We start from the raw sequence: 26,475 nt of genomic DNA, 5'->3' as shown, positions 1-26,475 counted from the left end.
TTGATATTCCTGATGTTCCGAATTCATCATGAATAAATACATATTCAGTAGAACAAGGAAAACAGAGGAAAGCGACCAGTTAGGAAACTCTGATTATAATATATTTGGGATAGATATGCAGCTCTTGCTTAACTAATTTGTTAGAGGTACAGTACTGTACTTCAAAAACATCTCAACAAAATTCAAGGATGGGCACACACCCAAGAATGGGAGATTACATTTAGCGTAGGCAGGTGCAGAGTCTTCAGGTAAGCAAAACATAAACTAAACACTTTAAGAAGAAGGTAATTATGAAAAAGACTTGGATGTTTCCATCTTCATTTACTGAAGAAGAGGAAGCAATACAAAGGCAAACAGAACAGAATGTTAGGATACAGTATGAGGTTTCACTAACAGGAATCTGTAGCGATCTGTTTCGATTTAATTCTGCTTCTACTGTATAAGTAAAGTTACAAACGTTCAGTGAGCATTTCTCACGTTTGATTGATAACTCGAAAGACACACCCCTCTAAGATTTCCCTTCTAAAATCAAATCATTGTAATTTGTAACCCCTTACTTAGGACACGTACTGTAGGCAAGACACAATTATAAACTACACAAAAGGCAATTCATATTTAAGGAGAATCTTTGAAAATTTAAGTTCAGGCTCTCGGTTTTAACAATGGCTAATCAAATAATTGCAGCCAAAGCACGCTTTTTTACTGGAGATTTCTAACTTAATATTAAGATAAATATTTCTGACAGGTTTGATCCTTTCTCCCTCATTCTACTTCAGGCAGCTTAATTTTCTGAGTGGCTTAACCTGTCAAAGCAGTTCAGAGCACAAGCATTTAAGACCTAATAATAGATTCACCATAGAAAGGGGCTCAAAAAGTCATGATACCTTTAAGCTGTGTTCCAGCTATATATTAAATCCTTTATTAGCCATGTGTTTTCTTGATTTTTTTAATTATCTTACAGAGAGAGGCACGGCTGAATGATTGACATTATCTTGTCTGTTGACTTGCAGTCAGTTTCTATTAGTTTTCACCAGCTGAGATATATATTCTGTCATACCGATAATAAAAGTTAAAATACAAAATCATGAAGCCTGACCTAATGGTATTGCTCCATGTACATTTTTTTGCGAGCAAACAATATTACTGCTGCAAAACAATATAAATAATATAGTTAAACAATATCAATAATAAATAGGTTTGTATCAGTTTTTTAAAATTTAATTAGAGAAGGTTAAATATATCCAAAGTAAATTAAGTACCCTGTATCCCTAACCTAGAAATATAAATCACAAGATTAAGAAGTTTGAATATGAGGATAGGTTCACTGGATTACTTATAGACTATACTGTATGTCATTTATTACCGGGTAACTTTACAGCTGTTCGAACACTACAGCCCACTGAAAGACAGACCAGATTGAAACTTGTATTCCTTTGGGGAGCTTTCTAGTTTTTGGGGATAAAAACTATTAATTGTTTTTACAGGATGGCTTCAGGCAATGCACATTTTGGTGGTTACGTTGTTGTTAGTTTGAATTCCCTATCTTGAAATAACACACACTAAACCAGGGAGACATTCTACTTGAAGAATATTGCAATGTGAATGACATGCTAGCTTTAGAAAGAAACAAGCTTAATTGCATAACTGAATGATCTGCATAAAGCTTTGGTACAATAAGTGCATAAATACTTCAGCTATGTGGAATTTCATATCTTTTCCCCTTTCCCTAGCTGTTTTAAACTGTGAAGGTATGCACCTGATCAGAAGAATAGGGCCAGGCTTGCAATATCATATGGTTTTAGACACTGTGTAATCCAGAATGATTCACATATAAAACTATAGGAATGGAATAAAAGTGATACTGCCCATGCAAATATACTGACAAGATGGGTAAAGGTTGTCCAACAAATTAAGTGTTTTGCAATCATTTACTGCACAAAATCATTCAGCTCCTGCAGAGCTACTGTGGATACTGAGTATGAGAGATGCATTCCCCATGCCAGTGCATTATACATACTGTGGATTTGTGCCTGTCACAGTTCTCCTGCACAAGGAATAATGACTGACTCAAGTACCGGTGAAGGAGCTCATTAATGTTGATTAGTCTCCGATCAGTTTTTGGCAGACACTCCTGATTGTTTATTGAGCATCATTGTGAACTGAAATCCCTTAGGACCACATTTTCCAAGGTCAACCAAAAGAAACGGATTTTGTAGATGTGCTTAACTTCTACCCACCGCAATATAAAACAGTCCTAGTTTCATTTATCTGGCACAATAGAAGATACAACAGCTCTTGCAGATTGCAGCAATTTACATAGAGACCTTTCATGCAGTTGAAATGAAAATGCACATCAGCACAGTCAGCTTTAATGGAGCTCCGGTACTCAGAATGTTGTAGACACCTGGATGTAGTGATGGAAGCAGAGGCCCTGGTCAAAGAGCTGTTGTATTCAACAGCTGGCATCTGCAGCTTGTCCCTTCCAACCATTCCCCTGCATAGTTAATGCAGCTGTTTGCAAACAAATTAATGCACAAGCTTCCAGAATATGAAATGTGTGCAGCTCAGGTATAATTAGTGCCAGGATTTCATGTTTAATTCACAGAGATGGCACGGAAATTAATTTCATATTCAACAAAAGGATCTAAAGCAATACAGCATACACATATTCTTTGCTGCATTTTAATTGGTCTCACGAAACATCAAGCTCCGTTCATTGGCAGTTGTCAACATGTATTATTAATTCAATTGGCTGAGGCTTTGTCCAAAACTTTTATTTGTACTTGTTTATACAGCTGGGCATTTTTCTAGGGCAAAGTACCTTACCTCCAGTGCCCAGTGTTTGGCCCACAACATTCTAGTTACAATTGCAGAGGTCCGACAACTCCTGCAGACTTCTGCCTCAAACCACATTAAACCACTTTAAAGTGTTTTTACTGAATAGTGATCCATTGCAATGATTCACGAGAACAAAGTGAGTCTCACCCAGTGTTAATGGCACATTAGCTCAGAGGTGTAAGTGAGAAAGAAAGTCTGGAGCAGAAAAGGTTTGTATCTTTAGAAGAAGGAAAGAGAAACCAAAACATAATTAGACATTTTATGCAGGTAATCAAATACTTTCTTGTGTGGGGGAAAAAAACTATATATAGAGTGTACTGTTTATTCATGACCCCTGCTGTGTGAAGCAGTCTACTTTTCTTGAAATATTACCAGAGTTCTGCACAGTTTGTGGAAATTTTATGTCAAGCCAGTAAATTACCAAAGGATCTGAAAGTAATATTGCTTCATTATTTTTCACAGGAGGTTTTGACAAGTGTCAGAGCTACCACAGGATCCTGATGTACATTTCAGTCAGGATGCACTTTGCTAATAAATTATCATTATTATTTATGGCCTTTATAAGGAGTGCAGCTCATACCAAAGGATAATTAGTTTAAAAGATTTTTAAAGAGTAGTTTTTGGGACTTGCAGGCTACAACACATTGTTTTGCTAACAAAATAATAATGTGCATAATAAATATAATAATAAATATGCACATTACTAAGGAAAGATTTTGAGTTGAAATCTAGGTGGAACATTTGACCAATTTATCAATTACAAATGTTCCAGAAAGGAACATTGAAAACAGTTTTGCTGGCTCCAGCTCGTGAAGTCAGATTTTGCCGTGGCACTTCATCTGGAGAAGTTAACCTTTTTACAAGCCTTGGGTTCCATCCCTGTGAAATACCTGCAGAGTTTTTCTTTTGCTTTTCCTGCTGTCAATTACATTCAATAATTAGACGGAAAGAAGACGTTCCTTTTACTCTGCATACAAAAGTGCATTGTGAGAACAGTTCTTTCTAATCAAGGTCAGAGCCCACGGATATGCCCTCACCCAGTAAAATTTAATCAGGGAGACTTGGACAGTATTTACGGAATTAGAATGAATGGGCTAAAAATCACAAAGAATAATGTGAAAACAGATAAAGAGAGACAGGGAAAATATATTTTTTTTAAATTGGTGTTTGCGTACTCTGCTTTCAAGCTGTCTGAAAAGCTGTATATCCAGTCTTGCGTTATTGTAATGTAAGATATTAGAAAGCTGTTGTATTTTTTTTAAAAAGCCATTTAGGAATAAACAATGGAGCACTTTAATTTAGTGTTTTTTACTATGGGATCTGTTTCTTACTAGTTTTAGTCCTTTATTAGGTCTGTGCTTATTAAAATCCACAGAATATGAAAGCACTGTAAACCTTCATGCTCCCCAGAGCGTATCAGGGGACAGGTGTTGGTTGAGGCAACCAAGGAAATTAGCTTTAATTAATAGAGTGTGTCACTGATTATATTTATTGCATGGTTATGCTTAATAAGAATCTAATGTTCATTCTGTCTGGTAGAGACAAATTTGTAAGAATATGTTGCAAGTTTTTCATTCATAGCTGTTTAGTTTTATTTATTTGGGCATTCAGATCTCCCCTCACTTCCAGTACATTCATAAAAACGATTTTTTCAAGGTCCCGAATAAAATCAAAGCAGTTTTGACTAGATGCTCTTCTTTACAGGTTTGCATTAGAAAATAAACCTGCATCCTCACCTCGAATTCTGACTTCATGATCTCCAGTTAAGAGAGAGTTTAGAGTTTAGAGATGCTAAACATTTATAAGGATGGTATTTCATGTGTCTGACATACAAAAACGATTTTATACAAATTTATATAAAGTCGGACTGAATAATGCAGCTAGACATTTGGGTATTTAATCTGTATTTTCTAAAATTTAAGCTGTTTTGCTGGTGATACTGTTAGGTCTTTAATTCACCAGCAGCTATATCACCTAGGTGTGAGAATGGTCAGTACCTGGATGGGAGACTCCTGAGAAAACTAAGTTGCTGCTGAAAGAGGTGTTAGTGGGACCAGTAGGGGGTGCTCACCCTGCGGTCTGTGTGGGTTCTAAAGGCCCAGTATAGTGACGGGGACACTATAGTGTAAAAAAGGTGCAGAGTCCAGAAAAGCCCTATATAAGTGCAAGGAATTTATTTATTTATTTGGACACCTCAGAGCTCTCCTCTCTAATGTTAAGACCCCCCAAAAAAATTTCTTAAACAATTTCGTAAACCATCCCAGATCTCCGAAGCCCACTGTAAACACTGCAGATGATTGTGTCATCAATATCTTGTCATTGCTTAGGGCCATGGGAACGCCTATGACACTGTACACAGCTCACCAAATCTATACTACTAGTGTATTGTGGAGATTGGAATAGTACAGCACTGTAGATGTCAAGTCCAGATCTTAATGAGTTAAAATAATTGCTAGAAAGTCAACACTGCATTATGAAATGGATGGAAGTTTGAATTCTGGAAGTTATTTCTGAAATAATGCAGAATTAGAAACACTTTTAGGACCCATAAACCATTTCTTAAATTACAGCCTACAAAAATCCTTAAAAAACGATTATTACATCCAGCGTATGAAAAGCTCGCTGAAAAGGATAACTGACAAATTATCACAGTCTTAAATGTTTCAGCATAAAGACTGGAGAAACTTGCATTCCACTAGTTTTGTACTTTTTTAGGCAAGTATTTGATCTCTGCTTCACAATTGTTTGTTTCATTTATATCAGTCCCATGAATATTACATATCCTGCTATTAAAGGTTTTGAAACATATCATTTGTCTTTCTTGCACTGTGATGGCCATCACTGTAGATTTGCACAAAACTGAATTCTCATTTCTTTTGCAGATTTGTTTTACTATTTTGTAGTACAAGGGATAAGCACAGAAATAGCACAACCCTCGGTAGAAAAAAATGATATCCACTTAATTTGCTGCAAATCTTCGAATCTCAAAGCCTTATGTCTTCAGAAAAAAAACACATCTGAGCACAAAAATCATTAATTTGCCAATAAGAAATTCAAACTGAGTAACTGAATTATTCACATTCATTTGTTTCTTAAAATAGGATGTTGCACTTCAAAAGATAAAGGTACTGTATGCCGACAGCATGAACAAAAAAATCCATAGATATGCTTATTACTGAGAACTCTGTAAGTCAACAAAAGTGATCATCAATGAAGTAAAGCAAAGTCAAAGTCATGTTTTCAAGTTTATGTACAGTGGAGTCATTGCTGTTTTTTTAGCAATGTAGAATTCTAATTCAACAGGCCAGGGGAGGGTCAAGGCAAGACAGAGACTATCCTAGGGGGTAGAGTGCAAAAAGAGGACACACCTGTTTTCCCCTTGGACTGGACGCCAGACCATCACAGCAGCCACAGAGAAAAGGCCAATATAGAATAGCCAGTCCGGTCTAGTTAGCATACCTTTGAGAGACTGGAGGAAAATGGCGCACCTGGAGATAACCCACACAGACATGGGGAGAACATGTGAACTCTAATCAGACAGATGCCTAACGCTGCAACCAACGTGAGGGCCCTGGAGCTGTGAGCCTGCATTGTTAACTACAATGCTGACATACCTGCCTTGCACTGTATAATGAGACACAACATCAACACTTCCTTGTCTCTCAACAGTATTCAAAGCTCTCTGTTCATTGCAAAGTCTTTTGGTGTTATCTAGATCCCTTAGCATACTTCTGTAATGCAGGTTGTTCTTAATATGTATATCTTATATAATATCCTGGGGATGAAAGTCTCAAAGCTTTCCACGCATCTCCTTTGTTCTTATTTTGAGAAGTGCTGTTGACTGAGGCTTGGATGTGGTTTGAGTCTTCATTAATGGCAAAAAGACTATCAAAACTTAACTTTAAAGACAAAGTTGGGTCTGTAGTTCACCTGGGAGCCAGGCGCTGGAGTGGGTTATCTAAAATTACAATGTAAATATCAAAGCAAAAAAGTTTAAATAAAAGGCAGGTTAAGGTTTCTTAAACTTCTCATCGATCTGTGTGAACTCCTGTTTCTCCATGTGAGCATGCCAACAATTCATCATGTTGGCATTTGCCTTCATCTTCACTCATCCATTTCTCATTTCTTTTACTTGACTCAGCAAGCAACGTCTGATATCCTGAGGACGTTGCTTTAATTATTATGGACCACGTGTGTGCTTATCCAAACAATCTAGAAACAAGCAAACATATGCCAGGGAGATTTACAGTAAAACAAATGCATGTTTCTCTCCCTTAGTAGACCATTACAGTGTTTTATTTTTTTTTATCTGTGAGAGAATGTTCTTGTCCTGCTGACAGCTCTAAAGCAAAAAAAATGGTCTGATGATTAGAATTAGGTTTTGGGAATGAACAAACCCCAACTTCCCATTCAAGTCATTTAGTTTGGCCTCTCTGCTCCTCTAGAGGATGCTGTTTATTGTACCAGTGCATACCACTTATCTCATCCAAACACAATGCTTCATTAGTTAAATGACTGCAGAGGGGAAAGCTAATGAAAGTGATGTTTGATAAATTGCATTTTAGTTTTTAGTCGCCAGCTAATGTCTTCACAATTAACGCAGTAAGTGCAATTTAGGTAATGGAATCTTGTTTCTTTTTACAGGGTACCTCTTCCACATTTCATTTCTATTCATGAACCATGTGACCCAGGTTGGAAGTTAGAAAGGTGCTTCAGAAGGTGTGCATTTTGACTAATGCTCAAAATAATGAACACAGCAAGGTTGGTCGCAGAGGGAGAGCTGACATTTTCTCTCGTGTAACTTGTGGCTAATTCAATAAGTCACACGGTCTGCAGGCTTTTTAATTGCATTCTCCTCCCATGTATTCCCTCAAGCAGTGCTTTGAACATCATTAGCTGATAGCACTTCAAGTGCTTGAGGAGCTATTTAAAAAAAAAACTAGAACATGTACATTAAAATTGCCTTTTGGAAGAAAGCTTAAAAGGACACTTAATGTGAAAAAACTGCACCACCGGTTCTAAAAAGCACTAACCCTGATTTTACACTTTCCACCTTCACATTAAATTTCAAAAATCCAATTCGACTCTACTTGGGCTGCTGTTCTAAAAAAGCCCATTGTACAGAGATGTTAAGATCTATACTTTTCCCTTTCATCTTTACTAATGAATTTGGTTAGTCATCCAAATAGATCTTAATTATCAGTCTTAAAGAAGGAAGGTGGAAGTGATTCTGAGCTTATGATGTCCTCATTTCCCCTCTTACTTGCCTCATACCCTTCCTTGGGGAAATTAAAGTGGGGGAGTCATTTTGGAGTCAGTGCTAAAGTGAGTGTGTGACAGGATTCCAGCAGCACTCCTCTCAGGGGGCAAGCTGGCAAACTATAAAGGCTTCAAATTGAAAGTCAGACCCAGCATCCTAGGGGTTTGTGCTGAAGCAGGGCCATGCTTTTTGTGTTCCAAGAGGACCACTGTTCCTCCAGGCCTTCCTATGGCACTTTAAGACAGACACTTCTGAAGAACTACAGTTTTTACACCGGTCCAAGATATACTGTCTATATGTCATAAAAAAGATTGGTCATGAATTATTGGTTATTACTGATTAGGTTATTAAGAGGTGTGTTGGAATTAAAGAAATATGCAAATGAACCAGACTGGAGGAAAATCTCCCAGGACCTGGACTGAGAACCTCCCCCATTTCCTGACGACCTGAAAGCCGGCCATTAGGTTTCCATTACAACCTACTGTACAGGTAGTCCTGCATAAACCTGCTCATGACAAAATATATCCGATGGTGTGCTAACTTCTCAAGTCACATTTTTATAAGAAATTCAATGACCAGTTAGTAATTTCATATTTAATATATATATATCTAATAAAATTAGGTTTTGTAACATTTAAAGAAATATATTTACCTTAAGTTGTGTTAGTCATTGTAAGAAAAAATATTCAATATTTTTTTTAATCGTTTTTCAATCCAACTTGAATATGAGGTATTATCAGCTTGCAAACGAAACATGAAGAAAAAGCAGACTCATTTTGGAAGAGATGGGCCACTGAATATTCACTGCTAGTGATTTGAATACACAGAAGGCAGGTATTACAGCAACCCAAGATTTTCACAAGACACACAAACAACTTCATTCTAATCTAAGTGCTGAGAGTGAAATTAAATTTGATACCGAGGACTTCAGGGTCGAACCACACCACGATCGTCATCTATTTTGTAAAATTAACTGTGACCTGTTCTCATTGAAAGTCAGTGTGCAATCAACCGGGGAAGCAAATCAATGAACAACACAGAATGGCTAATCGACAGAGCTATCCATACTTCGGGCGTCGGGGAGATAGAAATTAACCTCTCAATCACTAAATGACTCTGAGGCATGATGGAAGCAGAATGTCAATGATGAAGTGACCAGCTGAGCTCACACAGCGGCGTTTGGATTGCAGAACAACAGTACCTGCTGCACAGGGTCCTACTGTATGTTAATGTGATGTTCAAAGCACCCTACAGTACAGTATAAGGCACCCTGTACATACTGTCATGACATAACTTTTCATCCATCTAACATTTCTCAAGATAAAGACTCTGTTTGTTCTGATTTTGATTCAATTTCATCATCTCCAAGATTTCATTCTTACTTCACTCTACTAGCCAAAAGCAGATTCATGATTTATTATGGAGCACCTTGACTTCATTCAGCGCAAACTGGTTTGTCAATATGTAAAACAGATAGAACTGTTTTTTTAACCTGCAGATTTGACCAGGTCACCCGTTACTTATACTGTCTTTTCTTTGTTGAGCCTTCAGTCCTAAGCCATTTCCTTTAAGTGCAGCGATCCCCTTACCCTATACAGTAACGGCAATATCTATCTTGAGAATGTGCCACCTTGATACACCATTTTAGAAGGTCAGCATACTGAATTGGAAGCAATGGAAAGAGTTAGACAACCCTCTTGGAGGTGGAAAACATTGTATTATTCATGAGTAAGTCCACTGATTTCAAGACAGTACTAATTCACCATACACACTAATTGTGTGATTTTATCACGTTAATGTATACGCCATTTACATCAATGTACTTTCTTTCCAAAGTACTGCTCTCTCTTTCAGTTGTATGCTCGGAAAGTTTTTTTTTCCCTCCATGGAAGCTTTGTAATTTTATCTTTAAGAACCTGACTCTTTACAAGACTGCAACAGTAACAGTATTATGCCAGTAATAATTTTAATTATTTGATATAACCCAAATCCCTGGCTCTAGTGTGCTTAATCCTCTACAGGTTGTACAGGCTGAAATCTAGAAATTAAAAACAACATGAATCAGGAACATACAGGAAGACAATTCCCTGTCTTTTTTCTGCAGAATATTAAGCTGTAATTGAAGGATATGGGCCAATGAACTATTGTGTCTGTGCCATTTATTTTCTTGTATTGCATATTCTCAATAAAACCACTGGTGTCTTATTTTGGGATGCTGGTGCATCAGCAAAAACAAAAATGTTTTATTGTTAATCATGTAATAAACCATCACATGCTTAATCCTTTATAAATTCAGAAGCATGTTCCCCAGTGGCAGGAACAAAAGAATGTGTTGTAATTAGCTGCCATTAGTAATGGGCACAAAACACCTGTTTCATAAAGTAATAATTAAACAGCTTCCTAAGGAGCTCGAGATGAGAAAGGGAGAGATGATGTAGCACAGTCCCAACAGCTTGTGAGAGATGAAAAAGGAAAGAGAAAACTGTTAAGCGTCCACTGACCTGGGGTGTCATCCCATGACAGATGTACAGAATTGGAACATTATCAGTGTCTGGCCCTTGATCAAGACATAAGTCAGTTTTGAGTGAATTCTTCAGCTGAAATGGGAAAAAGAGAGGATCAATGATTACAATGTGAGTCAAATTATTCTGCCAAATGAGATGCCTTTTGAGAGATTAAGAGATCAGTTAAAACTTGGACAAGTTCAGAGCTTCTGAGCCTTAGCAGACATGCTAATGAGGTTTTGAATGCTACAGATAATGGTTTCAGCAGTGCTTCTGCTATTTCTCATTTTTTGACAATAGGCAGCATGGATGAGGACATAAAAGTATTCAAAAACATTTCAAGAAATTACACACATTTCAATAACATTCTTGTTGATAGGAGTAGCGAGATATTTCCATTAGACACTGAAAGAGGAACATGGAACAATTGATGGAACCTTGAATTCTCAGATGTGCATTTTCAAGGTTTACCAAGTCCAAAACAACCTGAATTCCCTTCGTGTTTCATGAATGATTAATCAGCCATTGTTAGGCCAGGACACATCAGTGAATTACACATGTTTTGAATTTAAAAAATTCCAACCATACAAGAACGTCTCACTTGCAATTGCTTGATGGAATAATTATGAGTGGGATGTAGCGCCTATGTTCACTATACAGTAAATGTCAAGACTACTAAAATCTCTCCCTGTAATTCATGTTCATTCAGGCAGTTAAAAACCTCTCTGATAAAAAAAAACTTTGAAAAACCTATTTCTCCCACACTGTCCATTTGAACCCAGTGAAAACTGTTTATCAGACAGTGTAAGGATTTTCTTATGTGTGCTATCCATTTGAAAGATACTTGCAGTCCTATTAATTTAATGCTGGAAATCTTTATAAATATTCTTGTCTGTATAACCACAGAGTAATTTCCATTAATAAACTATCTTTGAGCGTAGAAAGGCAGGCTCCGGATCAACGTGGCAAACTGCAGGGCAGTACTGGAGAATTCATAATTTCCCATTACATAAACCATATCCCTATTAATTAGACGTCTTTCATACTTATTGCCCTGTTCTTCCACAGCAAGTCTTCAGAGTTTAATTGCAATTCTCATGAGCTCCCATGTGCAGTATTGAATATGAGGGAATATGACATTTAACAAATAGAGTGAAGCTGACACTTTGGCATCTTACAAGGGTTCATTCAACAAAACAGACCTTTTCTGCACCATAGAGCGCATTGACTTATTTATCAAATAAGACCTACCTTTAATTAGAGATGCATCATGGCAGACAGGGCCAAGAATGCTTCTAGAATGTTTTACTAAGAAGATTCTGAGAAACATAATAACATGGAGTGTTTGTTTTTGATGCCAACATGCAAAAAAGACTGTCTTCCAGGGCAAGTCAAGATTTTGAAATACTACGATGTCCTAAAACATATTTTCTGCAGCGCTTTATAATAAATTCTGCTTTGGTTTAAATGTCCAACCTTATAAACATAGCAGGATATAGTTCACATAGTTCTAGTTATTATAGCTATTATTTCAGTTATTACATTCATGTACTGTAGTTATTGTTGGACCCTTTTGAGTTTCCTTGTATTTTACCAATGGTACCAGTTTCGAAACAGTGATAAAAGCAGTATAATACATTAATTCTACCTCCTTAAATGCCTATAAGGTTATTTGTTTGAGAATATGTTTGTTTTGACCTTTTTAGTTACTTTTTTTTTACTTCAATAAGCAGTAGCTTCAAACTAGAAGAAATGAAGTAAAGGACTATAGAGGTTTATATAAATATTGTCAGGTTCAAAGAATACAGGTGCAATTTGTTGGGATTTTCAATATGAAATATGCAATGAAAAACTTAATGAAGTTTGTACTAATAACACACTGTATGAGTATTTTGCTCATGTTCAGCAGCACAAGCATCAGAAAGTAAAATAATGTCCTTTCAAGTGAATAATTCATAAAATCCACATTTATGGGACAAAGTCTGTACATAATAAGCATCAGCTTTATAAGTCAGCAGGCTGGTCTGAGTCTCAAGCATAAGATTAAAGCCATAAACACCTTTTATAAACAATGGCAGTTCTTCAAACCTGTCTCAGTATTTTCTATCCTGTTTTCTGCTTCCATGAACTAGCTTTTACTGATGAATGCTATCATGGAATATAACAAACTGTGCTGGATAATGTTTGTGAGGCAATTCTGCCACAGAAACTCATCAAGCCAAAAAATCGTTTTCTTTACAGAGTCTGTAAAGCAAAAGCTTTACATTTTGGACTTGGTTTAGTCTGGGGTGTGCATGTGTGTGTGGTGGGCATTAAATAGGATTATGCATTTGATATGTAAATAAAGGAATCTGGAAACATTTTTATTAACATTGCAGTACAAATGTATTTTTGGAAAGTGACATTCAAAAAAAGCATTGAATGTTTCTTATAAACCATCTTAGCACTTAGATTGCTCAGGGACTCAGTTTGGTTATTTCCCCTAACTGTAGAAAGTGAGGACTGTTCTGTCTCTAACCAACAGTGTGTTTAATTAGAATTGACATTTCAGTCATCAGATAAATTTCCTTCTGTTTTTTGTTCTAGTGCAAAAATATCTGTATGGCTCAAATATACAGTATTACAGGCTTTGTGCTTTCCAAGCACATTTTCAATATTGGTGATTAAGCAAATATAGATACTACTTCTACAGTGATAAAAGAGTATTAACAAGAATCTTACCACCCCATAGGCGATGGTTTCTGTGTACATTCTCATTTCAGAGTAAATGTTGACAAGGTACCACCGGAACGTCTTGCACTGCAGTTTCTTCCGCAGGGCTTTCCTCTCTGAAATATCACCGATGTCAATCCCAGAGTCCTGAGCAGAAACAGCAAGGAAAGCTTTAGTGTCACTTCTTTCACGAGTCGGGAGGCATAAAGCACTTGTGGGCACTCCTGAGTTTTAGATGTCTGTTTTTGTCCGCTGTGCATATGTGGGAAATAGTTTTTCTTTTTCTTTGCGTTATCTTTCTTTTCTTGTGCAGCAGAGCCCTTAGTGTTCACACTATTTTGCATAAAGTGCTCTGCTGAAATGATTTCAAACTACTTCCAACACAGCAGGCCCACAAATGACAAACAGTTTCTGTGTCTGAAGTGAGCAATGGCAAGGGTAAGGCAAATTGATCCTTGCACTCATGGTACGGACACTTCTAGAGCTCAGATTTTTTTAACTGTATCCCAATGGCATCTCTGGCTGTGATTGTTCTGGCTTCGGCTACACTGTTGATAGAACAGCCTGAAGACAGAGCATATAACTCACTCCAACAGGACATATAACTCACAGGCGCATCAAACTACAGCCTTCTCTCAGAGCATGAAACCATGGACACACAGTGGACACACGGAGTGCCAAAAATGTTACTTTATTCAGTGCACTGAATGAAGTGGTCCATGTTTCTCCACTTTTTTGTTTCTTTTCGTTTTAGATTGTGCATGTGCCTAACTGACTGTATGCTTTGCTCATTTCTCAGTTTTATTATTAGAAGGTTTCGAAGATGTAGCCTGGCTGTTAAGAGATTTTCAAGCAGGATGAACCTTATTTACATTTGTAGATTTGAAAGTATAGCTTAAGCAATTCCTTGCCATCTGTTTACATCTTTTCCATTTTTTTATTTAAACAGCAATAGCTTTCTTCTCTGATATCTACACACAGATTTTTAAGAAGATATCCATAAATCTTACTTTCCTCACAGGCTAATCTTCATTATCATCATAATCATGTTAATTGATTTGCATCTTGTTATGTATCCCATTACATGTGTTCTGTGTTATATCTTGGTCTTTAGAAAACTACTGTAGTTATCAGGATGATGGCACAGCCCTGCCACATTAAAACAAGCATACCTTCATAGTACTGTAATTACTCTTCCACCTGTACCTCCACATTCTTCATAAAAAAGCTTTTCTGTAACGGTATGACTAAGGCCCTGCATAATGAAGAAGGCCAGACTACTAGGTACATGTGTTGGTGTTCTCTCTCTTTTGTGACTGGTGTTGTGTTGCCGTTCTTTTGCCCTTGTGTCAGTGTCTCTTGTTTTAAAATGGCAAGACTCTAATTACAGTAGTAAAATAGGTGGACAGAAAATGGATGGATAACAAGATCCCTCAGTCAGAAAGAGAGGATGTAGAAAATATTTGAGTATCACATTGCCTAAGGCCATTTCATGTTTTGCAGGTGGACTTTCGTGGTCTGTGCAGAAATTGTTAGCGTGACAAATACTATTCAGAAATGAAGTAAGTGTGAGGGGGGTAAACTGTGCTTGCAGGGGAAAGAACTAAGGGTGAAGTTGCTCATTTGCATATCCTCTTGATTTTAATTTCATAAAGATCCTTTTCCACTAAATCCTGAGCTTTGATCATACAGAACTAATTCCTCATAAGCTCAAGCAAGCAGGAGAAAGCAATGTTGACTAAGCAGTGAAAGATGAGTGATTTGAGTTTCTTTCAGCCCAATGTCAGTCATGTTGGCTGGCTGAGAAGGGATTCAGATTCCTGCCTAATGCATATGGCGGGTTTCCAGGTGCCCAGCTTGTGTGGCAGAGAGAGAAACCATTAAGAAAGAGTGAAATGCATTAGAATACATTTGCTTGTTTTGCCCCTGGCATCATTATTGGGAATGAAAGACTCTTCAGCTCTTCAGGGAGTCAGATAAAAACACATAAAAAGTATGCTATCTTCCTGATACCCAGATGTTAAATTACTGTGCTCAGCTTAATTCAAATGAATTTCATTATTGTCTATGTACACATACTGTAGTGATCTTTAATTTTTTGTTTTTAAAACTTCATTCTTTTATATTATGTCATTATCACCATTCTTGGTGAGCACTTTATATAATAATTAAAACCAGTTGATAAACAACTAAAATACACAAAATAAAATAATTGTTTAATAAATTAGTGATTTAACTTGTGATCATAACATTTTACAGTAAACACCCTGAAGGAAGAAATTTGAAGATTTTCTTTTTTCCTGTATGCTCCATGGACTGGAATTACCCTGCCTTCACAAGAATTAAGGATTGAATTAAGAATTAATCTAGTCCATGGAAACATCATTTTGAACATTATTCAGCTTTTAGATGGGGTGATTGTTGATATATCTGTTGCTTCTATGACTGTTTAAAGAAGACATGGCCTATCAATTATGTGGCCAAAACAATGTTATACTAGAAACAATTTCTAAAACTGAACACAAATAAAAACAATATTTCAAAGTGAGTACTTTCATCTCCAATGGTGGCATTATCTAGTTTAACAACTGTTTAACTTATTGGAACATATAATTTGGTGTCATAGACTTCAGTATCTTACCAACATTCATATTCTATATTTTACTTGCTCTAATGGTGATATTGCCATCCAGCATATGTGAATAAAGCTGTGTCACATCAATCCATCATGAGAAAGCCCTCAACGAAGAGAATCATTTAGCTCATATTTACAAAGTCTGTATTTTCTCTTTCATCAAAGCTATCGAAGCACTGCAATTTAGATTCAGTCGCTACACAAATTAGAAGAAAAAGAAAGGCTATTTAAAGCACACTTGCAAGCTGATCAGGAATAATGAGCTGTTTATCAACTGAAAATTAACTTGTCACTAATTTTAAGGGGATTGTAATTGAAATCTGGGGCTTAGGGACATACTAGAAACAGAAGCATCAGTCAAAGGAACGAAGCTATGAACTAGTACTTAATGAAGATAACATTTATTTACTACTGTGCTCAGACACAATATAGTAATTGTTTGGATGTGTAGTTTTAGTCTACTCAGTCTTGTGTTTCACCCTTTGAAGTATCCATACAGTATGTAGGAATATAGTTTCTAGCCTAACAGTTAGATGAAAAAATTGTTATCCAGCTCTTCATTCCTTTGAAATACATCTGTTTTCCCATGCTTTAAAGCTATCAATGTACTGTATAATAAGTTAAAAAAATAGTAATGGATAATTCATGAAGTGTATTTGTAGTTAGAATTAATAAGCCTATTACGTCATCTTTAAAAAGTAATCCAGTTTGTGAAGCTTGGATTGTAGTGTCTCAATATGTCCAGTCTGTGCTAATGTTCAATTATACTGTACAGTATGTTCAGTCTGAATATGTACTTCTCTGCACTTGTATAAAATGATGGATATGAGTTCAGGAACCACCCTCTTTATGTCATACGGCACTGTTACTGTACTTCATGCATCCTTACAGTATGTGGCAGTACTTTCTTGCAGAACATGCTGGTATGTCATGTCTCAAGTTCCATTCTTCTTAGACCCGCTAAACGAAATCTAATTTGCCGCTTTTCATACTTTCATACTTACGATTTAACTGTGTAATCTTGGAAAGCAGCTGTCTTGGACACTGACAGCTGTTCATCTCAGATTCCCTAAGTCTATATGAATTCATGGTAGGGACCAGTGCTAAAAGAACTAGAGACATATGACAGATGGCCAAAGCCCTCACCTCCTGTGGTATGTTCCATGCCATGTACACGTGGCTCTTGAATTCATCCATCCAGACTTCTGCCACCCTCAGCGCGTTCCTCCTGACGTGAGCGGTCAGGTCCTCAGTGTATGGTTTGTGTGCTCGCTCGATGTGAGCAATCCTGGAGCATGGAAGGACCTCCACACTGCCCCCGCACTGCCACACCTGGTCAAGACAGCCAAACAGCATTGAAATGCTCAATAAACTGCATGGGAGTTGCCTCTGTTATACTCCAGATGGAATATGTTATCCAGCAAGAATTATTCACTATGTACACTATGACAATGTTACAGAACCAACAGAATGAATTAAAAAAGCTACTTATACAGTATTTTATGCAAATATAAAAATCTGTTTTCTGGGAAAGATCAGTAGCACTTGGTTACTGACTACATTTGCAAATATGATACTATTTTTCTCTAAGAATACTGACCAGGTATATTAGCTCCATAACCAATTACCGCAAGTCCCTCTCTCTTCATAAAAGAGCATAAAAGACATTAAGACAACATACATGTATCCTCCGAAATGTGACCACCTGCTTCTTTTTCCAGTCTAATCGCACACTAATGCTAAAGTAGTTCAGTTGTAACACACTACTAAGCAGCAGAGCTCAGGGTTTTGACGAAGGAGAGGTGCTGGTGCTCTTATTGACAGCTCTGCACACTCACAAGAGCCTGCACAGCCTGGGGAGTTCTGGGCGTTAACACGCTCCCCAGTTTAAGGACCGATAGGCCAACATCAATCTCTCGGCTATGGTTCAGGACCTTACGGTAATTTCTTTAAAATGGTTTGTTTTCATTACATATCTTAAGAAAGAAAATTGGGCTGCAGAATATTTTATTAACGGAATTACATATCTGGGTTAATATCTATCCCATCTCACAAAGCAGATTCACCTCGGGAGATAATTACTTAGCCTTCATTGTCTGCCATGTCAATGCTAATGTGTAATTAACTCCTACAGCTCCTCAGAACCTACTTCTTCATAAATTTTCCCTGGTCTTTCTAGCAGCCTTGTATGTAATTAATCAGCATGAGGCCCTAACAAAGTGATCAAGCTGCGATTCTCCACAGACCAGAAAAAATGTCAAAACGTATTTTTTAATGCACAGAGCAAACAAGAAATTGTTTTTGCTCTTATGTCTCTTAAGATAGCCATTGCACTCTAGGATAAACAGTATATTTATATTTTTACGATATTTGAACATTTCTAGCGGCGAGTGAAAACAGACAGTTTAAGCAATGGATAGATATTATTTTGTTAAAACAGCAGAATTACCCGGGTGCACGTCTTCTACTCTAAAATGATTTATTTATTAACATCTGTCAATGTTTCAGAAAACACAAGCCATCTTCCTGATGAAAGCTTGTGGTTACCAAAACATTGACAATGTTAACACATAAATTATTTTGGAGTAAAACGTGTTCACCCAGTTGATTTAGCTATTTTTCCTGTTATTTTTCACTGAGCAGCACTTCTAGGATCTTTGGACATGCATTCCGTTTCTCATTCTTTTTATATTATTTTGCAGCAATATGTTAAAAAAGCAGATGCAAATCTCTGTCCCTCCGCACAAAACATCTCAAGTTAAATTTCCCTAAAGGGTTCATTGCATTTAAAGGTTCTGAATAAAGCAGAACACACCACTGATATGTTATAAATCACTGATAGGTGATGTATGGAGAGCACAGTAGTGCACTTCGGTTGCCGTTGAATCATCCAGGTGGGGTTACACATTACTTTTAAAGTGCCTTGAGTGGAGGATCCAGAAAAACATCATTATTATTATTATTATTATTATTATTATTATTATTGTTGTTGTTTTTATTACATAAGGTGTTTCATGCAACCAAATTTTGAATACCATGTGTTTTTTTTTTGGCGGGGGGGGGTTATTCTAATGTTTCTAGGCCAGAATATATCTTAAACTTTTTAGCATGAAATGCCCAAACTGCTTAACCCCTGACAGACTCAAGCCATAGGTTTTTAGCAGATTAGCTGCCCAGGAGATGTCACTGTACTTCAGTCTCCAAGCGATTATCTCTGGCAAAGAGAAAGATGGACTGCAAGCCTGGTGCTGGCATTCCCTTTTGTCACTGTGTGTTGAGAAAATGTGAGCACAATAAAAAAGATCCCTCACTAAGTCTGCTGTGTAATTACAAGGCTCTGGAACGGAATAAATTGAATGTGCGGCACATTTCTTTCAAAGCTGAATCACATCTACAGAGTAATGAGACGGTGCCCACATCATATGTTAAATTATGGCTGATTTACTACATACCACTGAGGCTGCCCTTCCGAATGGCAATCCCAGCTGTAGTGGGACCTTTGCTTTAGCTGGGTTTTTCACCATTGTAAATGGCAGCAGCCTTATTATTGAATTACTGATAACCATATTCGGTTATTTTCAATAACAATGTCTAATAATGCTTTGATTTCTAACCTTTGATTCAGTAGCACTGTTTATATAGGAAGCTACTGTATATGTCCATATTTTTTAATAAAGGAAGATGCAGTTGTTTGTCACCATGCTTTTGTATGTTTGCACTTTTATTTTTCCTTACTTATAACATAGCATTCTGTTTACCAGCTTGAACACAATACCCCTTGAAGACTACAAAAACATCTATAGCTGTCTATACAGTAGGTAAATATTGTGAATTTATATGATAGATGGCTAGCTTTTTCTTTGCTCCCACCAGCCACCCTTTGAGTAAAGAAGTGCCTCCTGTCCTTGGTTTTAAATCACGTTCCACTCAGTTTCCACCTGAGTCTTCTGGTGAGTGTCCACAGACTTTAGTTTGTCAGTGCCTTTGAAGATGTTTGAATAATCGACTAAAGGTCCTCTTGTAGTCTTCTCTTTTCAAGACTAAAATGGTTTGGTTCGTTTGGCCTGTCAGAGTAGGACATTCGTTTAAGCCTGGAAATTGGCAGGAGGAGCATGATAGCCCTTCAATATTCTTCCTGTGCAGTACACACTGTCAGTTATTGCTGCATGCCAAAACATAGATAGAAAAGAAAACCTGGCAATTCAAAACTGGGGAGAGTATGAAGTGTAACGCAGACAAAAAGAAAAGGTACAGTTTTTATGATATATGAGGTATACAGTGCTTGGCATGTGGTTTATATGCCCCAATACAGTATATCAATGAGGAACTGGAGTGTAATTCCAAATATCTCGTGACACTCTCCATAATTGTTGCATTGAATTCAATTTAGATGCCATGTAATTTTCACAGTGTCCACATAAACCCATAATAGCCTAATGTTGTCCATAGAAGGAGTTTTTGGCGGCCATGAAGGTCCATAAAAACAAAGCTTTTTACAAATATATATTCATATTAATATACAGCTTCCATTAAACACACTAAGATTTATAAAGAATCATATGTTTTGAATATAGGTTTCATTCTTCTGGAAATCACTCCAGATGCAGCAGATTCTACTTGGTGTATGAAGAGGCACAACTCTGCAAGAGGCACAACACAATTCAATTCAAGAACTGAAAAAACAGAGTGAAAAAAAATGACTCACCCGCGATATGGCACGACAGGTTTGAAGAAGCTAAAGCACAATTACTGCTCAACCACACTGTACAGCATAAAGAAAAGAAATTGCATCTGACTGAATGCCTAGCCTGCCTGTGTCACAGACAACATTGCATCACTGAGAAACTTAACAGAAAAGTGTTAGGCCACCAGCTTGAATTCCTGTCTCCAGCCTCTCTTTGGTTCATAAAAATAAGTACCCCTTTGAAATATAAAATTACATGAAAGGGTAACAAATGTTCAAGGTCATTCCTCGTGAGGCTAGCAGCTGTAGTTCAAGGACAAGGAGAAGAATTTAAGACCGCTCAGTTGAAAACAAATGGCTGCAAATGCTTTTTCCCAGGAATGTCTAGCCAGGCAGGGGATTAGTGAGTGGTTGCATTGTCATATTATCTAAACCAGAAAGGCACTGTCTAATGCAGTATGAATAAGACAAGTGGAAAATGAAGGTCTGCATTAAGTATTTTTGATAGGAGAGTTTACTGAAGGCTTAAGGTATGTAAAACATGTTAAAGTGTTTCACGAGCCTAAGTGGCTCATAGGGATGACACTTGTCCCAGTTAAGCTGACTGAGACTACAAGACCGCCCCTGGATGTTATCCCAGCCCATCTCAGGCTCACACTGTTGCAGGCCTGACACAGCAAGGCTAACAGCTGGGGTAAAGGATAAAGCAGCTGTGTGTGCAATAGAGACTTCTGCTCGTCACTCTCTAGTAAAGGGTCTGGGGACCTGGAGCATAAAAATACAAATTGCCCCAGATACTAAGTTGTCCCATTAAATGAATGCAACAGCCACACAGTTTACCACACTGATACTCTCTTTAAATACCTTCAGTAAGGTTTCTTTAGCCCATTTGAGTGACAGCAATTTTTTGCTTTCTAACAGTTTTCTGAAAACCTAGTTCCTTATGGTGGCAGTTGGTTAATGCAAAATAGGAAAAGTGCAGCACACAATATTATGCAAATAAATAATCTCAGGTTGTGCATAAAGTACTATAACATTGGGACAGATCTATGCTAGTCCTTAGACGGACATATTACTGTTTATTAGGCCATTTTTCACAGCTGTTAGATGCTACATTACAGATAAAACCAGCCTATAAAAATCACTTGGGACGGTTAGAGAAATTACCCTTCGCAGAGACGTGTTGCCATGTTCATGCTTTTCCACGAATGATAACAGCTTGTAGTTTTAGTGTGTGGCCCATTATTAAAACTAAGGCATGTGCTACTATGAAAATGGAACCAATCTGAAATTGAAATAAAGGCCAAAAGACATTCAGAAAGATATATTATTAGATATGTACGAAATAAATTTGACAAGGAAGGCTAGAAATACAAAGAAGAGCCAGGCCAATCTGTTATCTTAATTACAAATCTTCAACCTGCCAAGCTGAGAGTAACAAATCCTCCTGTTTAATGAAAGATTATGATCTGTAATGTAATTGTTAACTGAAATTCAAATCACAACATAAACGTTACAATGTCATTACTGAGTATCGGCTTTCAGTTTGGGGAATGTGTGAGCTGAATCTGCAGAATGCAGGTAGAAGATTAGCATATTTATTGGACCTTTTGATCTGAAATGTCTGTCCAGGTACACATCACCACTCAGTATTTCCATTCTAGTTCCTAAAATACATGTCACTGAGTGATCATCACCATTTTCCAGGGCTTCCTGCATCACTTCTCTCCCATTGGCTGAGGTCAAGTTTGTCTATTCTGGACCTGGAGAGCCGGTGTGTCTGCAGCTTTTCAAGGTCTGTTTTACAGCTGCAGCACCTGATTGAGGTAGTTAAGAGCTGAGTTTGAATGAAAAGACCTCTGGACCAGGACGAGGCACCTCTGGTTCAGAAACACATTATTACAGTATTGTGTTATAGCTAATGAGAACAGCTCTCAGTCAAACACACTAAAGGTTCACTACACAGGTCAGTGCTTGAGCTCTTTGGGATCCTTTGGAATGAAAAGTGCAACACAAGTGCAAGGAGAAAAAGTTTAAAAAAACTTGCAAGCATCTATGTAATGTAGGATGTAAGATTCAGCAGTTCAGGAATGCCTTCAAAGACATTATTGACAATGATTTTTTCTTTAAAAGTTAAAAGGTGCAAAGAAAAGTGCATTTTAAATGAGTCACCTATTGGTTAAACGGGAGTCCACACCATGTTGAAGTTAGCTGTTTCTAAGGTGACTGTTTCCCTCCTTTTTATTAAAAGCTGCTAGCTAAGCCAACATTGCAATTAAGGTTCTAGTTTATGTTGTTTATTGTCGATAACAAGGTGCACAGGAGATGAAGAAGAACCTGAAGGATAATGAGTTACTTGTCACTTCCAGGCTCCTCGGCATGTTTTCCCTGTGGTCTTGTCCATGATGAGAGCACCATATGTTTAAGCAATAAACATGGATTTGTGCTATAAAAGGTTTTTCAAGGCCAAAGCAAAGTGAGGATCTGGAAACCAAAGTAACAAGGAGGAATCTACATTTCTGTCATCCATTTTGTTAATGGATTAGGACTGGACCAGTTATTTGTATGATGTAGCAGCTGAAGTCTACCCATCACTTACCCTAACACCAAGCTCCACATTCTCACCACCATATACTTCCATTCCTTCATCAAGTAAGCCAATCTCTTCGAAATACTGTCTGTCGACAACAAAGCACCCAATTAGAGCAGGACTCCTGCAAGAAAAACATAGAGGAGACTGATTTAAATAGAAAATGTTTTATGTTAAGCTGCCCTGTTGTGTAGATGTCTTTTGCGGGGTGATGGTAAGTTATAGTACCCTATGATTTAAGACTGATCTGCACTATTGGATGACAACAATAAAACAGATGTCTTGAATGTTGAACTGTTCAGGAATACAAAAGGCAAAATCTTTTAAATGGAATTTCAAACTCTTTGTCAGCTTTGAAATCGAAAGTTATTTTCAATAATATGGTATTATCATAAATATTTCAAGAGGCACTATATATATCCAGTACACGTGTATCTAAAATTTGTCATTGAATTAATTGAAATAAGATATAAAAAGTGGCCTGGTCTGACCTGTGCAGAATACTTTAAAACTGATTAGAAAACAACGGAAAATCTTAATAATGCATACAGTATATTGCAGCCTCTGGATTAAAAAAATACTGTTCTAGTTGGAGCAAGATCTCATCTTTATCACATTACCTCATACAATATTATGAGGTAAGTGCTTCTAGTAGTGCAGTTCATTCCTAATTTAACAACATATCTAAAAAATACTAGACTTCCACAAGAAAGTCTAGTGCTAAAGGAGTGTAAAATGTTTTACAGACTTTTATCAGATCAATGTAAGCAACATTGATCTGCTAGAGGCATTTTGGAAAACAGTGTGTGTGAGGTTTAAATCAACACTGTAAATCATTACATCTCAATATTCTCCATATACTTGCTTCCATTTCTTAATGTACTTTAGGCAAAGGCTGGGTTAATACTGACAGCGATTCTGAAATGTTTCATGTAGTCAACATACAGTACCTTATTGGAGCAGTAGTGTTTCCGAGATTCCACCAGGATTTTGGGGGGTTGAGATAGCGACACCACAGTTCCCAGTCAAAGCCCTGTGCTGACAGGGGGTACTCCTCAATTTCAAAGGTGTCATATTTTATATTATCAAAGGAAGGGGAGATGATTCGAGTTCTGTCTTCCTTTATTCTCTGGAGAATGGGTTCAGCCCTTAAAGGGAAAACAGAAGAGAATCAGTGTGAAAGAGGGTGACTCAATTTCATGGTTTAGTTTCGCCGGATGCTTTGTAATCTGACAGGAAAGAAAAGATATCCAGATAACGTGTGTTATCTAAAACAAATGAGAGTATAAAAATGCATTTTCTAAATGAAGAACTGAAAATTAAGGTTGATCCAGCAAAGCTGTTAGTGTTGCATGTCTGAGCTAACTTCACTTTTGTTGGCACTGTATAAGATTAAAAGTGCCCGTGCATTATTAATTCAGGAACTGTGAATGCCTGTTTTTCTCACACTTCCAACACCTACTTTCAAAATCACCCATCTCATGGAAGGACACTTCTAAGAGTGAATATAAGTTTCTGAATAGCCAAGTATGTTATGTGCTTTGGAAAAATGGTAAGATTTTAATAGTATCTAACTAATAATATCTTTCTCTTTTTAGTGCAATATGCTGAGTTAGTGTAGGAGATGCAAAATTCATTAGAGGATGAATAAACCACAGCTGTCTTAATGGCTACAAAGCATTTATACAAAACAAGTATGAGCAATTTCCTTTGTAATTCATATATTAAATATACTCTGATATGATTAATATAGAAATTAGTCACTTCTGCACTTAACTGTTGTAAACTTAATGTTCTAGGCCCTGAATGAAAAAAACAGAAAATGTGCCCTTCCCATTTAAAGATTCGATGTGAATGCTGGGTTCTCAAGAATAGGAATTTCCCCAATCCCATTGGGAAGAGCGCCAAAAAAAAATACATGTGAACTACACAATCAAAAAGAGGCCAAACAATACAAACCAAATGATTAAATCTAAAGATTTTAGGTTTCCCACAAAGTTATGTAACTTTAAAGTACTGTGTGTTTACCGACTCTCATTTCTTAAAGTAATGTAATTAAACAGCATTGTGATGATTTGCTTGCAATCTACCTTAACTCTTGAATGTTTCCTTGTTGTACAACAATATTGACTGGTAGCGAGGCTTAGAAGACCCAACACATCTCTCTGCACCCGAATATCATGCTTTGGTACAGTATATGCAAATGTTGCATGTATTTGTTTATAATATACATAAAATGTCAGTTTTATATACTTGTCAAGGATTTGGAGTGAGATACATTCATATAATAATGATTCATCTATAAACAATGAGTCAGAAATTCAATGGTAAAAATATATTTTGCAAAAACATTGGGAAATGTTTCATGAGTATGCAGAGTTAGCATCCTCAATGTAGCCGAAATTCCACATTTTATTTAGCAGTAGACAACTCACAACTGGCTTTTTCGGAGATGAACTCCATCTTGACAATCTAATGTAACTGCTCACTGAAAATCTTCCTTTCCTCATCTTTGCAGGTGGCAAAAAGTCCAGATTCAGAGTTCACAGACTTTTCTACAGGCAGCAAGTCCAGACAGGTCACACGTAAAGGGTTCAACGAGCAGGGTCTTTACCACTCTCTCAGCCCATTGATGCAGCTGGTGTAGCCAATAAAAACATTGTTAGGGATTACAGTAGTAGGGTGTAACTGGCAACATAAGCAATTGACTCTAACTCTTTTTCTTTAACTGTTTCAATTCAAGGAAAAGAAGCAGCAGAATAATGGAATATTTATAGCTGAACAGAAAGTATTAGATTGAAGTAGTAGATTAGTTTGAAGTACTGTGGTTACTAACTAACCTTCATTGTTACAGGTAGTTCAGCCTCAGCCCCTAAAATCAATAACTACTAATTGAACCACAAGTAAAAATTCAGATACAATAAGATACCACAGATATAGAGATATAGAGATTCATAGATGTCATTTATCAGAGTGCTGAAATAAAAGAACAATACCTAGAGAAGAGGAAATTTTTTTTCCATTCTAGGTCTACCTAATGCTTTTCTGATAACCTTTTTTAAAAGAAAATACATTGCTCTCTTTCGTTACAAAGCCTCAAATTGGGCCCAAGGTGACATGAACCATGAGGCAGAATGAATCTGTTCATGGTGCAGGATCAGTAAAGCTACTGAGGATGCTGCCAGCTAACCAGTCTGTCTGTTCCTCAGAGCAGAATACAAACTGTTCCAAAGCAGAAACCCTACAAACGTG

The 26,475-nt window shown here is 37.0% G+C and overlaps 1 protein-coding gene across 2 annotated transcripts in view; it reads right to left on the bottom strand.

The window, feature by feature from the left end:
* Positions 1–26,475, bottom strand: part of galnt18b (UDP-N-acetyl-alpha-D-galactosamine:polypeptide N-acetylgalactosaminyltransferase 18b) — a 131,469-nt gene that overhangs the window by 12,832 nt on the left and 92,162 nt on the right. For both annotated transcript variants that reach the window (XM_015338423.2, XM_006642499.3), the window contains exons 5-9: positions 24,174–24,371; positions 23,233–23,347; positions 17,096–17,281; positions 13,324–13,461; positions 10,600–10,695 (exon numbers count right to left, since the gene is read on the bottom strand). In XM_015338423.2, the coding sequence (XP_015193909.1) occupies positions 10,600–10,695; positions 13,324–13,461; positions 17,096–17,281; positions 23,233–23,347; positions 24,174–24,371 (733 nt within the window). The remainder of the gene's footprint in view (positions 1–10,599; positions 10,696–13,323; positions 13,462–17,095; positions 17,282–23,232; positions 23,348–24,173; positions 24,372–26,475) is intronic.

Source organism: Lepisosteus oculatus, chromosome 21 (genome assembly GCF_040954835.1).
Source record: "Lepisosteus oculatus isolate fLepOcu1 chromosome 21, fLepOcu1.hap2, whole genome shotgun sequence".
Lineage (NCBI taxonomy): Eukaryota > Metazoa > Chordata > Actinopteri > Semionotiformes > Lepisosteidae > Lepisosteus > Lepisosteus oculatus.
This window is presented reverse-complemented; position numbering and strand designations above follow the sequence as displayed.